Here is a 15,227-nt window from a genome sequence, read left to right on the forward strand (position 1 = left end):
TTATTATGTGTTAACGAATGTGAGGTTGGAGGTTTAAAGAAGACACTGTTTATCTGCTATGCTTCCTTGCTTGTGTCTCCCTTCCATATTTTCTTTAGTTTGGGTAGCAGCAAAATGCTAGATTCTCTTAAAGTAAAGGGAGACATGGCCGGGAGCAGTGGCTCATGCCTGTAATCCCAGCACTTTGGGAGGCCGAGGCAGGTGGATCAAGAGGTCAGGAAATCAAGAGCATCCTGGCCAACATAGCGAAACCTCGTCTCTACTAAAAATACACACACACACACACACACACAAATTAGCCAGGTGGGGTGGTGCATGCCTGTAATCCCAGCTACTCGGGAGGCTGAGGCAGGAGAATCACTTGAACCTGGGAAGCACAGGTTGTGATGAGCAGAGATCCACTCCAGCCTGGCGACAGAGTGAGACTCTGTCTCAAAGAAAGAAAGGGGAGACATTTATTTTAATTTATTTTAATTATTCATTAATTCCCTTTACTCTTGTAAATTATTGAAGGGGACAGTAAATGAGTTAGACCTTTTCATTATGAAAGCCCTCTATGGAGCTTTTTCACCTAGTTTCCTTTAATACTGAAAAGTAATGACTCCGAAGTAGTCAGTAGAATATATAAATTCTTTAAAATAAATCTTAATTTGTTCTGGGCCAGTCGATACTTTTGGGACTCTGATAAAAACGTGAGCTGATAGATGACATACGCAGTGTGTAGAATTGCAGTGAGCTTGTAACTCTTTTGTCCCCCTACAGAATTTATAGAGCCTAGGCTAAATTTAGAGATATTTCTTTTTAAATGTCAACAGCAGACTAGAATATTTTATATACTCTAATTTAACAAGTTATGGTGATAATTATTGGTGATAAAGAGAGTAAAGCATACAAATACAAAGCATAAAATCATAGCAGCTGTGATTCCCTTCACATGATCTGCTGAAAGCAGATGCATGCATGAGCACCAGCCAGATATGCTGAAACATGTTCATGAAGTGGGAAATAGAGGTCACAGGCATTCAGTGTTGAAGCAGAGGCTACCTGCTTCACTTAAGTTGTGGTCACATCAAAGGAAAGCAGATACCGTAGCATGAATCCGAGTAAATATTTCCTTCTTATAACTTTCTACAACAAAATTGAAGAGAGTTGAGGTTGGATGAAAATTGAATTCAGCCACCAGCCCAGAGCTTGAGCCCCCTCCCGTTGTCCCCATCAGTCACTAACCAGCCTGTGCTCAAACGGCTCATCTCATAGCATCTCATGCATAATCCATGTGGGAACTCTGAACTAATATAAGTTTTATAATTTGAAAGTGAAGTCATGTATTTGAAACTGCTTTTGTAAACTATAGAACTTTCTACAAATGTAAGGCCTTACTACTGTTATTGTCAGGAAAATAAATAACTAAACCTGAGTCTACTTGCTGCATTTATCACACAGTAATTCAAATACTTCTGAGACTTTAACAGCAAATAATATGGGGCTATTCTGATAATTGAAAGCAAATGGTGCATGTACAGTTTCATTTAAGAATATGAAGAGACAGTGCCTTAGTGAGATGTCTAATTTTGTAAAGAAATATACTTCAATCATTGTTTTTACTGTATTTTAACTCAATAAATGTATGTTAAAAGTGAAATTAATTAAAAATCAACTTTGAGTAGTACTATATTGACTAATAATGAAAAATATCAAAATAATTGATGAATCGAAATTATTATAAAGTTTTTAAAAGATTAATACACGAAGGATATTCTGAGTGAATAGAATCCAGATTACCAATGTTCTGGTCTTGTTTAGGGTGATGATCTGCCATTTCCACCTCCCTTGAGAATAGAAGATGATTCTAGAATCACCTTCAGTGATTTGTGTTGTAGGGAAAGGTACTCTTGCCCTTAGAGTTTTTAATGTGTTTGAATAAACATTTTATTGAGGTTGTAGCACATTTTCTTCTAGGATACAGAGAAATATATTACTACCCATTAAGCATGCTTTGATATGTTACAACCTGAAGTGGACAAGGATACAGACGCCTTTTTAAGGCCATTAAGGTTCTAGTATGATACGAAAATTATTCAAGTTTTTAATTTGCTTAAGAGGAAAAGTTTTAACTTAAATATTTTACATTTTCCAGTTTTTTAACTATTAGAAATATCCAAGAACTAGATATATTTAAATCACTGGGGTTTTATGGTAGTAAATGATGTTATTGTAGTTATAGTAGTTTATTTAAGTGGTAGTTTCATTGTTTCTATAGCTTAAAGAGAAACCAAAATGTAATTTTCATTAGTCATTTCTAACCATTCTTTTGTTTCCCCAAAACCTTTCTTTAGTGTGCCAAATGTCATTGACTGATTATATTGTTTCAAATAACTGAAAATGTCATAAGATTAGAGCTTGTGCTTGTTACTGGTGGTTTTTATTTGTATTTTTTCCATAGCTGGAAGGGCACAATATCTTCTCCACTCTGAGCTCCAGTGAATACGAGCAGGTGCTTGAGATCATCCGCAAAGCCATCATTGCCACAGACCTTGCTTTATACTTTGGAAACAGGAAACAGTTGGAAGAGATGTACCAGACGGGATCGCTAAACCTTAATAATCAATCACACAGGTAAAAAATAATTTTCGAAAGCTTAGAAGCCCAGGAAGTATTATCTGGAATAAATTGATACCTAAGAAATGTAATGTGGCGTAAGTTTATATTTGAAAGAAGGAAAGTAAAAAACTTACATGTCTTTCATTTTATGTACATCTTGTTTATATTTACTTTAGACGTTTTATTGTTTGACAAGATTACTGACAGTGTCCAGTGAGGATAATTAAAGTACAGATTGGAAGTTACACTAGTCGCACGGGGATTGGCACTTTTCAAAGGGAAGGCTGGCGTGATGTTTCCCCAAGAGGTCCCTTCTTGCATTGATCACCATTCAGGGTGTGGCCATTGGCCTCAGAAACTCAAGAGCAAATGAAAATGGATTCCATTTTCAGAATCCAGTCCTATTAAGCAAGCTAATGTGATTGATATAGAAACTGGACTCTCCTTTTATTGATCTGTAATTGTATTAGGCAGTCACAAGGGTGAGAATATTGGCATCCCATGGGGTAGAAAGCCAAGTAGCGATGAAAAGTTTATTTGGTGAACATGGAATTACCACAAGGAGGATTAGATAAATTAGATATCCTAATGGAATCAGGCTAAATTAGTCTGATGCCCTTTTGTTTTTGAGGATGGGTGTGTCTTGCCTAGTGGATTTAGAAATAGGTCAGGTATGTTCATTATGAACCTGTTCACCCATCTGTATATTAGATCTAAGTTCATTGGCTAACCTGCCATCTCCCCTTGACAGTTTGTAGTGGTGACACTAGCTTTTATTGCTGTGGCTTTGTGTTTGCATGTCTGACCAACTTCATCTTAAATGAGGACATCTTTATCCTTCGGCTGGTGAGGACTGACTTACTGCTTCTATGCCAGTCTTGCTGAATTTGAATTTATACTTTTTTTTAGGTGTTCTGTATATCTCCTCTGTGGTTCATTAAGTACTGATCCTACATTTTGTTCTTTGAGACAGACTGTTTTAAAGTTCTTAGAAACAATTCACTATTCACTCAGGTACATCAAATACAAAACACAAATTTTGCAAATGACTAATAAAGTTTACCTCTTCGAGAATAAATACCATTTGTATAATGATATTGATGCCTTTGGATAAGTAGCAGTTATTTGTGATTCAACTTACCTTCAAACTGGACAGATCCAGATTTTGTAGAGTTTGAAACTGATACAATTTAGGGAACCTTATTTAAGAAAGACAATACAAAGGTATCTTGTTTTCACACATGACAGTTTGAAGACATTGCCAGGGCCTCTTCCAGGACCATGCAGAGTGTTGGTGTCAGGGAAAAGCCCCTAAACATCAGTTAGGGTGTTCTAGCATGTCTTTCTTTACCTTCAGCCCAGATGAGAAGTGCGGTCTACAGTCTTTATGTCTCCAACAGGTTGTGTGTAGTCCTTGTTCCAAGACCTGTAGAAACAGGTGTTTGTTCAGTATTTTTTTATGGCAATCAGAAGATCAGGGAAATAGCGCCTTCATGAAATATCCCTTGGTTTCCTGAAACCCATGCACTTTCCTTTTTTTCTTTTGGAGTTGTAAATAAGAATCATGTAACTAGTATCTAGTTTCTTGAATATAATCTTTTCAGCAGAATGATTACAATAATTATTATAAAATAGGAAATTTAAACATTTACTTGAAAATACCATCACTTTTGGCACTCATGTACATATGTGTTAGTGGTACATGTATAAATAATTTTTGACATATAACTTGAAAAGCAATTAAAACAAACGTGTATTGAAACACGCATTGAAAGGCAATGCATGTTTGTTTTAATAATTCAAATAATGTAGAGGTATAAAAAAAGAGTAATATTCTATTTTTCTGCATTCCAGTATCAACTATCTATTTGATGTAATGTCATCTTATGCATTTTTCTGTGATTTTTTAAAGGTAGGGGTGTGTGTGCGTGCATGTGTGCATACAGTATGTTAAGACATAACTCAGATGTATTACAAAATATATTTCATAATAAAGCAAGTCACACAAATTTTTTGGTTTCCCAGTGCATATAAAAGTTGTATTTACACCACACAGTCTACTAAGTATGCAATAACATTATGCCTAAAAAATGCATACCTTAATTTAAAAATGCTTTATTGCTTAAAAATGCTAATGATCATCTAAGACTTCAGCAAATCATAATCTTTTTACTGGTGGAGGGTCTTGCCTAAACATTGGTGGGTTCTGACCAGGGGTGGTTGTAAATCGTAGGACGGTAGGGATGCATGTGGCAATTTATTTTCTTCTTTTTTAAAGATGGGGTCTTGTTCAGCCTGTCAATATGAAGTGGCATGATCATAGCTCACTGCAGCCTCAAACTCCTGGGTACCAGGGATCCTCCCATCTCAGCCTCCTGAGTAGCTGGGACTACAGACACACACCACCATGCCCAGCTAATTTTTTTCATTTCTTATTTTAGAGATAAGGTAGTGCTTTGTTGCCCAGGCTGGTCTCAAACTCCTGGCCTCAAGCAGTCCTCCCACCTCAGCCTCCTGAGTAACTGGGATTACAGGCAAGAGCCACTGTGCCCAACTTGGAGGTGGCGATTTCCTAAAATATGACATGAGTGAAGTTTGTCACATCAATGGACTCTTCCTTTCACGGAAAATTTCTCTGCAGCTTATGATGCTGTTTGATAGCATTTCACCTGGAGTAGAACTTCTTTGAACATTAAAGTCAGTCTTCTCAAACTCTGCCCCTACTTTGTCAACCAAGTTTATGGAATATTCTAAATCCTTTGTTGTCAATTCAACAATGTTCACAGCATCTTCACCAGAAGTAGATTTCATCTCAAGAAACTTCCCTGGCTCATCCATAAGAAGCACCTCATCCGTTCAAGTTTGATGATGATTGCCTCAGTCATCATTTTCAGGCTCCACGAGTTTCTACCTACCACATCTGCAGTTTCTTCCTCCACTGAAGTCTTGAAGCTTTGACTACCTCCTGTGAATCATGAATGTTCTCAATGGCATCTAGAATGGTGAATCTTTTCCAAAAGGTTTTCAATTCACCTTTCCCACATTCATTAGAGGAATCACTCTCTATAACAGCTATATTCTTACAAGACATATTTCTTAGATAATAGGACTTGAAAGACAAAATTACACCTTGATCCATTAGCTACAGAATAGATGTTGTATGAACAGGCTTGGAAACACATTAATCTTGTGCATGTCCATCAGAGCTCTTGAGTGACTTGGTTCATTGTCAGTGAGCAGTAGCATTTTGAAACTAACCTTTCTTTCTGAGCAGTAGGTTTTGATAGTAGGCTTAAAATATTCAGTATATCGTACTCTGAACACACGTGCTATCGTTGGGGCTTTGTGGTTCGGTTTATCGAGCACAGACAGAATCCACTTAGCGTAATTCTTAAGGACCCTGGAATTTTTGAAATGGTAAATGATCATTGGCTTTACCCTGATATCACCAGCTACATTAGCCCCTGACAGGAGTCAGCTCATCCTTTGAAGCTTTGGAGCTAGACATTGACTTCTCCTGTCTAGGTATCAAAGTCCTAGATGTCTCTAATAGATGTTTTGTCTATACTGAAAATCCATTATTTAGTTGAGCCACCTTCATCCATTATCTTAGCTAGATCTTCTGAATAACCTGCTGCAACTTTTACATCAGCATTTGCTGCTTCAGCTTGCACTTTTTACCTTGCTTTAAACCTCTCGAACTAATCTCTGCTACTTTCAGGCTTTCCTTCTGCGGCCTTTTCACATCTCTCAGGCGTCATAGAATTGCACAGAGTTAAGGCTTTGCTCTGGATTAGCTTTTGGCTTAAGGGAATGTTTGATCTTCTATCCAGATTACTAAAACTTTCTTCATATCATCAAGAACACTTAAGTGCTCATGTGTTCACTGGAGTAGCACTTTTAATTTCCGTGAAGAATTTTTTCTTTGCATTCACAACTTGGCTGTTTGGCCCAGGAGTCCTTGCTTTCAGCCTATCTCAGCTTTAGATATGCCTTCCTAAGTTTAGTCACTTCCAGCTTTTGATTTAAAGTGAAAGACATATGACTTTTTTTCACTTGAACAGTTGGAGGTCATTGTAGAGTTATTAGTTGGCCTAATTTCAATATTATTGCTTTTAGGGAACAAGGATGTTCAAGGACAGGGAGGGAGCTGGGGGAGCAGCCAGTTGGTGGAGCAGTCTGAATACACGCAACACTTATCGATTAAGTTCACCGTTGTATGTGGGTGTGATTCATGGCACCCACAAATAATTGTAATGGTAACATCAAAGATCACTGATCATAGATCACCATGACTGATACAATGAGATAATGAGAATATTTGAAATATTTGGAAAATTACCAAAATGTAACACAGAGAATCAAAGTAAGCACTTGCTGTTGGAAAAATGGTGCTGATACTGCTGTACACAAGGTTGCCACAAAACTTTCCAATTTGTAAAAAAAAAAAAACCAAAAACACCGTATTTGTGAAGCACAATCAGGCAAAATGCAATAAAACAATGTATGCCTGGAACGTATATTGCCATCAATTTATACATATATTAAATTCTCAGAAAAGGCTGTAGAAATTCACATGCCTTCTAAGATAAAGGTGAAAACCCCTTCTCAGTAAATACGCCGTTCTCTGACCACTCACTATGTTGAGGATGTTTCTCAGTAAATACGCCGTTCTCTGACCACTCACTATGTTGAGGATGTTTCTCAGTAAATACGCCGTTCTCTGACCACTCACTATGTTGAGGATGTTTCTCAGTAAATACGCCGTTCTCTGACCACTCACTATGTTGAGGATGTTTCTCAGTAAATACGCCGTTCTCTGACCACTCACTATGTTGAGGATGTTTCTCAGTAAATACGCCGTTCTCTGACCACTCACTATGTTGAGGATGTTTCTCAGTAAATACGCCGTTCTCTGACCACTCACTATGTTGAGGATGTTTCTCAGTAAATACGCCGTTCTCTGACCACTCACTATGTTGAAGATGTTTCTCAGTAAATACGCCGTTCTCTGACCACTCACTATGTTGAAGATGTTTTTATGTTTGTTTCTTACTTACTATTCTTACTTCTGTGTGTTTATTCGTAAATTTTGCTTATTTTTTGTTGAATTGTTTACTTTTTTATGTATCAGTTTTTATTATATATTTTTGTTAAGGATATTAAAATTTTCTGTTATATATTACAGATATTTCTTTACATGATTTTCAAAAAACTTATTCGGATTTTCTTTTGAAAACAAATTTAGTTTCAGGAGGACAAATTTTTGATCTTTTAAAGAAATCAAGTCTCATAGTAACAAATAATTAAAATTTTCTTTACGTATTTTTATAGATTTAATTTTTATATTTAGATCTTAATTCTTCTAGAGTTATATTTTTATGAACATAACTTTATTTCTGATGGAATGAATTGATACTATTAATGAATAATCAGGTTTCTTCTGAATTGAATTTATTACATTTTCTCGTAAACTTGGATAATTCTTTAGACCCTGTAAACCATTTATTACTAATTATCTAATTCTCCACTACAGTCATACAGCTTTGATTCTATAAATATGTTAAAATGTATCATACATACCTGCTCAAATAATCTTTACTTTCAATTCATGGAAATTGTCACTTCGTAAAAAATGTTTTAAGAAAAATGTCAAACTTACATTAAAGTGGAAATAATCCAATGTACAGTCATACCTAGATTCAAGAATTGGCAACAGTTTACCATGTTTTCTTTGCTTGCTTTTGGGGAATGGGGAGTGTGCCATTTCAACATAAATTACAGACCTTATGACCTTTTGCTTTTTTCAACATTAATATTTAAAAATAAAAAGAATATTCTCCTTCAGACTTTATTTTTCAGTCAGAAATATCTATGTTGACATTTTAATTGCAGTTTTATGACATTTATTTACTCACTTTAAAATGAAAGTGTGTTGTCTCTTCTAAGAACATGGCATGACTCTGTAGTCATGAATAAAATTGTACAGTTTGTTTACATCCCTCCTGTAGCTTTCTTGATAAAATTATATGGATTATTTTACAGATTTCTTCACTTGTGAATGTAATTTTTCTGATTTCCAACTGGAAATACAGTTTCCAATATATTTAAAATTATGAATTACATAGATACGTTATTTTTGCTTCATATGTTTTGAAACTTATTTGGTGCTTACACATTTAGATTTATTATGGCTTCTCAGTAATTTACCCTCTCATCAGTGTGAAATAAATTCTTTTTTTCTGCTGATGCTTCTTAAAATTTTCTGTGTCTAAAATAGCCACACAAGCTTTCTCATGTTTACTGTTGACATATCATATTCTTTCATAATTCTTTACTATCTCAACATCTGTCTTTGCATTGGAAGTGTGCCTTGTTAACAGCAATAGTTGAGACTTGCAATCACTGCTTTTTAATGTACTGTTTAGTCTATTTGCATTTATTAGTTGTCTAATTATCCATTTTCTATTTGGAGCTATTTGTGTTGGGGGAGTGATATTTCATTCTATATTTGCTTTTGTTTTTTCTTGTTATACCCTTTTTAAATTTTCAAGTGGTTGTTCTTGAGTTTACAGTATGCATTTTTATTAGTCTGCTTTGAATTAATATTATTTCAATTTTATTCAATGTAAAAAACTTAAAAAAATTCAATTTATACCTCTTTTTGTCTTTTCTGCTATTGTTATATATGTAGATATTATTGCTACATATGTTATACACCCCACCTAGGTTGCCAATATTTAAAAGAAATGGGCTGGGCGTGGTGGCTCACACCTGTAATCCCAGCACTTTGGGATGCCAAGCCAGGCTGATCACTTCAGGACGGGAGTTCGAGACCAGCCTAGCCAATATGGTGAAACCCCATCTCTAATAAAATACAAAAGTTAGCCAGGTGTGGTGGTGCATGCCTGTAATCCCAGCTACTCAGGAGGCTGAGACAGGAAAATTGCTTGAACCCGGGAGGTAGAGGTAGCAGTGAGCCAAGATCATGCCACTGCACTCCAGTCTGGGCAACAGAGCAAGCCTTCATCTCAAAAAACCAAGAAAATAATTTAGGAAAAATTGTTTGTTTTTTTGTTTTTTGTTTTGAGACAGAGTCTTGCTGTCGCCCAGGTTGGAGTGCAGTGGCGCGGTCTCAGCTCACTGCAAGCTCCGCCTCCTGGGTTCACACCATTCTCCTGCCTCAGCCTCCCGAGTAGCTGGGACTATAGGCTCCCACCACCACGCCCGGCATTTTTTTGTATTTTTAGTAGAGATGGGATTTCACCGTGTTAGCCAGGATGGTCTTGATCTCCTGACCTCGTGATCCGCCTGCCTCAGCCTCCCAAAGTGCTGGGATTACAGGCGTGAGCCACCGTGCCCGGCTAGGAAAAATAGTTTTTTATATTTTCACATGTATACCATTTCCTCTGCTTTTAATTCATTCATGTAGGTCCAAATTTCCAACTTCTGTCATTTCATTGAAGCCCAAAGAACTTCCTCTGACGTCTCTCAGTGTGTTGGCAGCAGGTTCTTTGAGGTGTGTGTATTTTTTTGTTTTATTTTTTAATGTAAGAATGGCTTTATTGTGGCTTCACTTTTTAAAGATATTTTCACTGGACTTAGAATTCTTAGCAGACAGATTATTTTTTCAGCATTTCACGAAAGTCAGTAAATGGTCTTCTAGCCTCCGCCTGTTTTTTTTTTTTTTTTTTTTTTTTTTTTTTTTTAATCCTGAGAATCAGCAGTTGTTGCTGCCCTGTGTGTGCTGTGATCTTTTACCCTGACTGCTTTTACAGTCATTCTTTTTGATGTCCTCTGAGGTTTCTGAGTCTGTGGGCTGCTGATTTCAGTGAAGTTTGGAGAAGTTTCAAGCATTATATTTCTTCAGATGTTTTTTCTGCCCCAGTTGTCTAACAGAAGTGTCAAGAGTCTCTTCCGTTAGACCCCTTTATACTGTGTTACAGGTTATTAAGGCTCTGTATGGTTTTTCACTGGTAATGGTTTGTGTAATTTGTTGTGATCTGTCTAATCTCACTGTTTTTTTCCCTAATATTCTGTCCAATCTGTAGTTAACCTCATGTAGTGATTTTTTAAAGATACACACAGATGCGCATGCACGCGCACACACAGCCACACACATATGCATATATATGCATATATATATATATATATATATAAAATATTTTCAAGTTCTGGGATTTCCTTTTGGTTCATTTTTATAGCTGCTATGTTTCTCCTGAAATTCCCCATCTCTTCACCTATCTTTTGTAAATATATATTTTCCTGAAGATTCTTTAGCATATCTGTACATTATTTAGAAATCATTGTCTGAATTTTTGCTATCTGGGTTTTCTATGAGTTTTGTCTTGTTTACTGATTTTACTCTAGACTGTGTAATACATTTCTCAGTTTCTTTACATGGCTAGTAAATTTTTTTTATATTTGTATACTACATTATAGATAACAAGCTCCGTTATCTTTCTGGATGCTGTTGTCTTTCTCTGAAGGTAATTAACTTTTATCCTAGTGACCAGTTACATTTCTCATGAATCGTCCTAAATATGTGAGTATGTTCCTTTAAGCTTTAGTTGGGTGGTTCTGTTTTTGTTTTGGCCTTGTTACTGTCTGTCAAGGATTTGAAAGGAGTATGAATTCAAATTTGGGGGACTGCCGCTTCTGTGGTTCTCTCTGCTTTCTAGGATTTCCCTCCTCAACTTATGTGTGTTCTGACATGCCCGGTCTCTCCCTTCTCACTGGGCCCTGACTTTCTTTTGGGCTGTGTTTATGATATGCCCTTAGTAGAAAAGCTGTCTAAATAAGGATCTCACCCAGCGTGGTCTTGCCTTACAACGTTTAAATCTTCTCCCACTTACAACGTTTAAATCTTCTCCCACTTAAATCTTTAAATTAGTTTTAAATCTAATTTAAATCTAATTTAAATCTTTAAATCTTCTCCCACTTATGCCAGTTTTTAGGTAGTAGACAGCATCTTCAAGATTTGTTTTTAGTTCTATCTAGAATTTATTATTATTATTCTATTATTACCAGAATCTTAAAACTTTGTTTAGTATCTCGCCATTTCATTATATACTCTTTATCAGCTGAAAAGTTGTATTTTAGTCTCTTGGCTTTTTAAAGCATATAGTAATGTCATCTACAAATGAATAAAATTTGTTCTACTTTTCTGATGTTTGTATGTATTTTGCTTTCTGGTCTGACTGCATAGCTAGAATTTACAACACAACATTAGATTATTGTGAAGAAAGCAAGCACGTTAATATATGCATGACTTTAATAGACATGAGTTTAGAGTTTTAATTTTTAAGGTAGTATTTGATGTATCTTGATAAATCATGTTTATCATGTATAAGGTTTATCGGTATCAATGTTCTATGGATAGGTTTTTCTCTAATTTCTTAGTGTTACTGATTTCTTATTTGATGAATACATTTTTAAATTTTCTAATTTTGTGCCACTCCTTAATTTCTTGAACTCTACTTTTCCATGGAATTAGTTCTTTAATATGCTAAGGAAATAAAACTTTTCTTTTTTAGCATATTTGCATGTAATCTATTAATTTTGATATATAGTTGTTTTTTTGGTATCCTATAATTTGCTATAAACTATTGATCTTTCTTTCTGATCTGGAAAACTTTAAATAACTGATGTTAACCATTTTGGGAAGGTTCATTTAACCATTTGGGGAAGTATTCATTTGTGAAACTATCTAGTCACCTTTTAAATTTAAATTTAATTTAATTTACTTTTTTGAGACTGGGTTTTGCTCTGTCCTTGAGGCTGGAGTACAGTGGCACAACCACAGCTCACTGCAGCCTCGACCTCCCAGGCTCAAGTGGTCCTCCTACCTCAGTCTTTCAAGTACTTGAATAGCTGGGACCATAGGCAAACACCATCATGTCTGGCTACATTTTTTTATTATTTGTAGAGACAGAGTCTTGCTGTGTTGCCAGTGCTGGTCTTGAACTCCAGGGCTCAAGTGATCCTCCCACCCCAGCCTCCCAAAGTTCTGGCATTACAGGCATGAGCCATCGTTTCCAGCCTATCACCTTTTTAGATGAAAAATCTTTAACAAACTTTCAGTGTCTTTTATGGTTTGGGGATTTGTTTTGTTTTTGCCACTTTATTCCATCTCTTGGGCAATGTATTATGCTACAAAATTATCTTTTGCCCTGAGATTTAAAACTTCATAAAAATATATGCACAGATTATTTTCACTTAAAATTTAATTGACATTACTAAATTTGTATTTATATCTGATTTTTAGTGTTTTATATTTTTATTTCTTCCTTTCTTACGTAATCCGACTTGCATGGGAATTTTTAATTACTCCTTTTTAATAAAACTAACTTTTATAAAATTTTTCATTTATTTGCTGTCTGTTCTTTCATCAATTTTAGCTTTTATTTTTATGCTTTCATTATACTTTTGGGTTTTTTCCTTGTTTCTCTGATTGAATAGTAATGAAACAATCATATTATATGTATTATAATCTGGGTGTTGACTGAATTATAACTTGCAAGTTTTGATGAAGTATTTTTCATTAGTTTTTAGATTATTTATTTCTGCTTTTGTTTTCTTGTTCATATAGAGGTTATTTCAAAGTAATTTTCTAATTTCTAGATACTTTGGATGTTTGCTTGGTTTTTTTTTGTTTTTATTTTGTTTGTTTGTTTTTTGTTCCTATAGACTTCTTTGTATTGTTGTAAACAGAATATAACTATTAAATTAAAATTTTATAGTTGATCAATATTTTCTTTCTGGCCAAGACACAAAAGATGATTGTTAAAGCAACTTTATTGAGGTATAATTACACTAATTTTAAGTTTTGACAAACGCAACTATTACCAGAGTCACGGTAAAGGTATAAAAAACCCTGCCACCACTTTACCCTTTCCCAATCAAATTTCCCTGCACCAGGCATAGAAATCAATGTGTTCTTTATTTATAGATTATATTTGTGCCTTAGTCCCTTCAGGCTATTATAACGAAATACCATAGACTGGGTGGCTTATAAATGGTTACTTCTCACATTTCTGGTGTATGAGTATTCCAGAATCAAGCTACTGGCAGTTTGAGTGTCTCAGTTTGAGGGAGGGCCTGTTTTTGGCTTCCTAGAGAGCCATCTTCTAGCTGCCACCTCACCTGATGGGAGAAGGGAGGGAGCTCTCTGAGGTTTCTTTTATGTAGGAATTAATCCCATTCATGGGGGCTCTACCCTCATGACATAATCACCTTCCAAAAGTCCCACCTCCAAATACTAACATGTTGGGCATTAGGATTTAACATATTAATTTTAGGGGAAAGAAGCATTCAGTCTGTAGCAACTTGTATTATCTAGAGTTACAAATATCTAGAATAACAGTAAGTGCTTTTCTGTTTCTGATTCCTCCTTCCTCTCTTCTTTTCTGATGTTTTCACTATTCTGGGTCTCTAGCAATTCCATGTGAATTTTAGAATCACCTTGTCAATTTCTACAGAAAAGCTAGCTAGGATTCTGATGCGGATGATGTTGAATGTGTAAATCAATTTTGGAAGTATTGCCATCTTCACAGTATTAAGTCTGTGTTTATGGGATGCTTTTCCATTTAATTATTGTTCTTTAATATTTTTCAACAATGTTTTCTAGTTTTCAAGCCCACATTTTGTACTTCTATTGTTAAATTTATTACTAAGGATTTTATTGTTTTGATAATATTGTAAATGAAATTTTGTTAATTTTATTTCCACATTGTTTATTGTTAGTATCTAGAAATAATTGATTTTTGTACTACCGATTGTATATCTTGACACCTTAATTAACTCATTTCTTCTAATAATTTTTTGGTGGATTGCTTAGGTTTCTCCATATGCACACAAGGGCATTTGGTCTTCAAATAGAGATAGTTGTACAATCAATTGTATTCAGAACCTGTCATCTCTTTCTTTTCTGTGTGTGTGTGTGGTTTTTTTTTTTTTTTTTTTTGAGACAGAGTCTCACTCAGTCACCCAGGCTTGGAGTGCAGTGGCACAATCTTGGCTCACTGTCCCCTCCTTCCCCTGGGTTCAAGTGATTCTCCTGCCTCAGCCTCCCGAGTAGCTGGGATTACAGACACCTGCCACCACGCCTGGCTAATTTTTGTATTTTTAGTAGAGATGGGGTTTCACCATCTTGACCAGGCTGGTCTTGAAGTCCTGATCTCATGATCCACCTTCCTTGGCCTCCCAAAGTGCTGGGATTACAGGCGTGAGCCATGGCGCCTTGCCCATTTCTTTCTTTTTATTTAATCATTGGTTTGGCTTATACTGAATATCAGTGACAAGAGAAGACATCCTTTTCTTGTTTCTGAGTTTAGGGGGAAAGCATCTAGTCTTTCAACATTAAGTATAATATTAGATATGGGTATTTTATAGATGAACTTTATCAGGTTGAGGAAGTTTCCTTCTAATTCTGGTTTGTTGAGTGTTTTTTTTTTTTATTGTGAATGGGTGTTGGATTTTATCATATGCTTTATCTGAATCTATTGAGATTATCAAGCAGTTTTTGTTATTTATTTTATTATTAAGGTGCATTAGATTAATTGATATTTAGATGTTAAACCAACCTTGCATTCCTGTGATAGATATCAAGTAATAATGGTGTTTAG

The 15,227-nt window shown here is 35.4% G+C and overlaps 1 protein-coding gene across 8 annotated transcripts in view; it reads left to right on the forward strand.

Annotated features, from left to right (window-relative positions):
- The window catches only part of PDE10A (phosphodiesterase 10A), a 676,118-nt gene that overhangs the window by 629,801 nt on the left and 31,090 nt on the right, over positions 1–15,227 (forward strand). For all 8 annotated transcript variants that reach the window (XM_074036771.1, XM_015448495.4, XM_015448494.4 and 5 more), the window contains one exon: positions 2,444–2,616. In XM_074036771.1, coding sequence (XP_073892872.1) covers positions 2,444–2,616 — 173 coding nt within the window. The remainder of the gene's footprint in view (positions 1–2,443; positions 2,617–15,227) is intronic.

Source organism: Macaca fascicularis, chromosome 4 (assembly GCF_037993035.2).
Source record: "Macaca fascicularis isolate 582-1 chromosome 4, T2T-MFA8v1.1".
NCBI classification, from domain to species: Eukaryota; Metazoa; Chordata; class Mammalia; order Primates; family Cercopithecidae; genus Macaca; species Macaca fascicularis.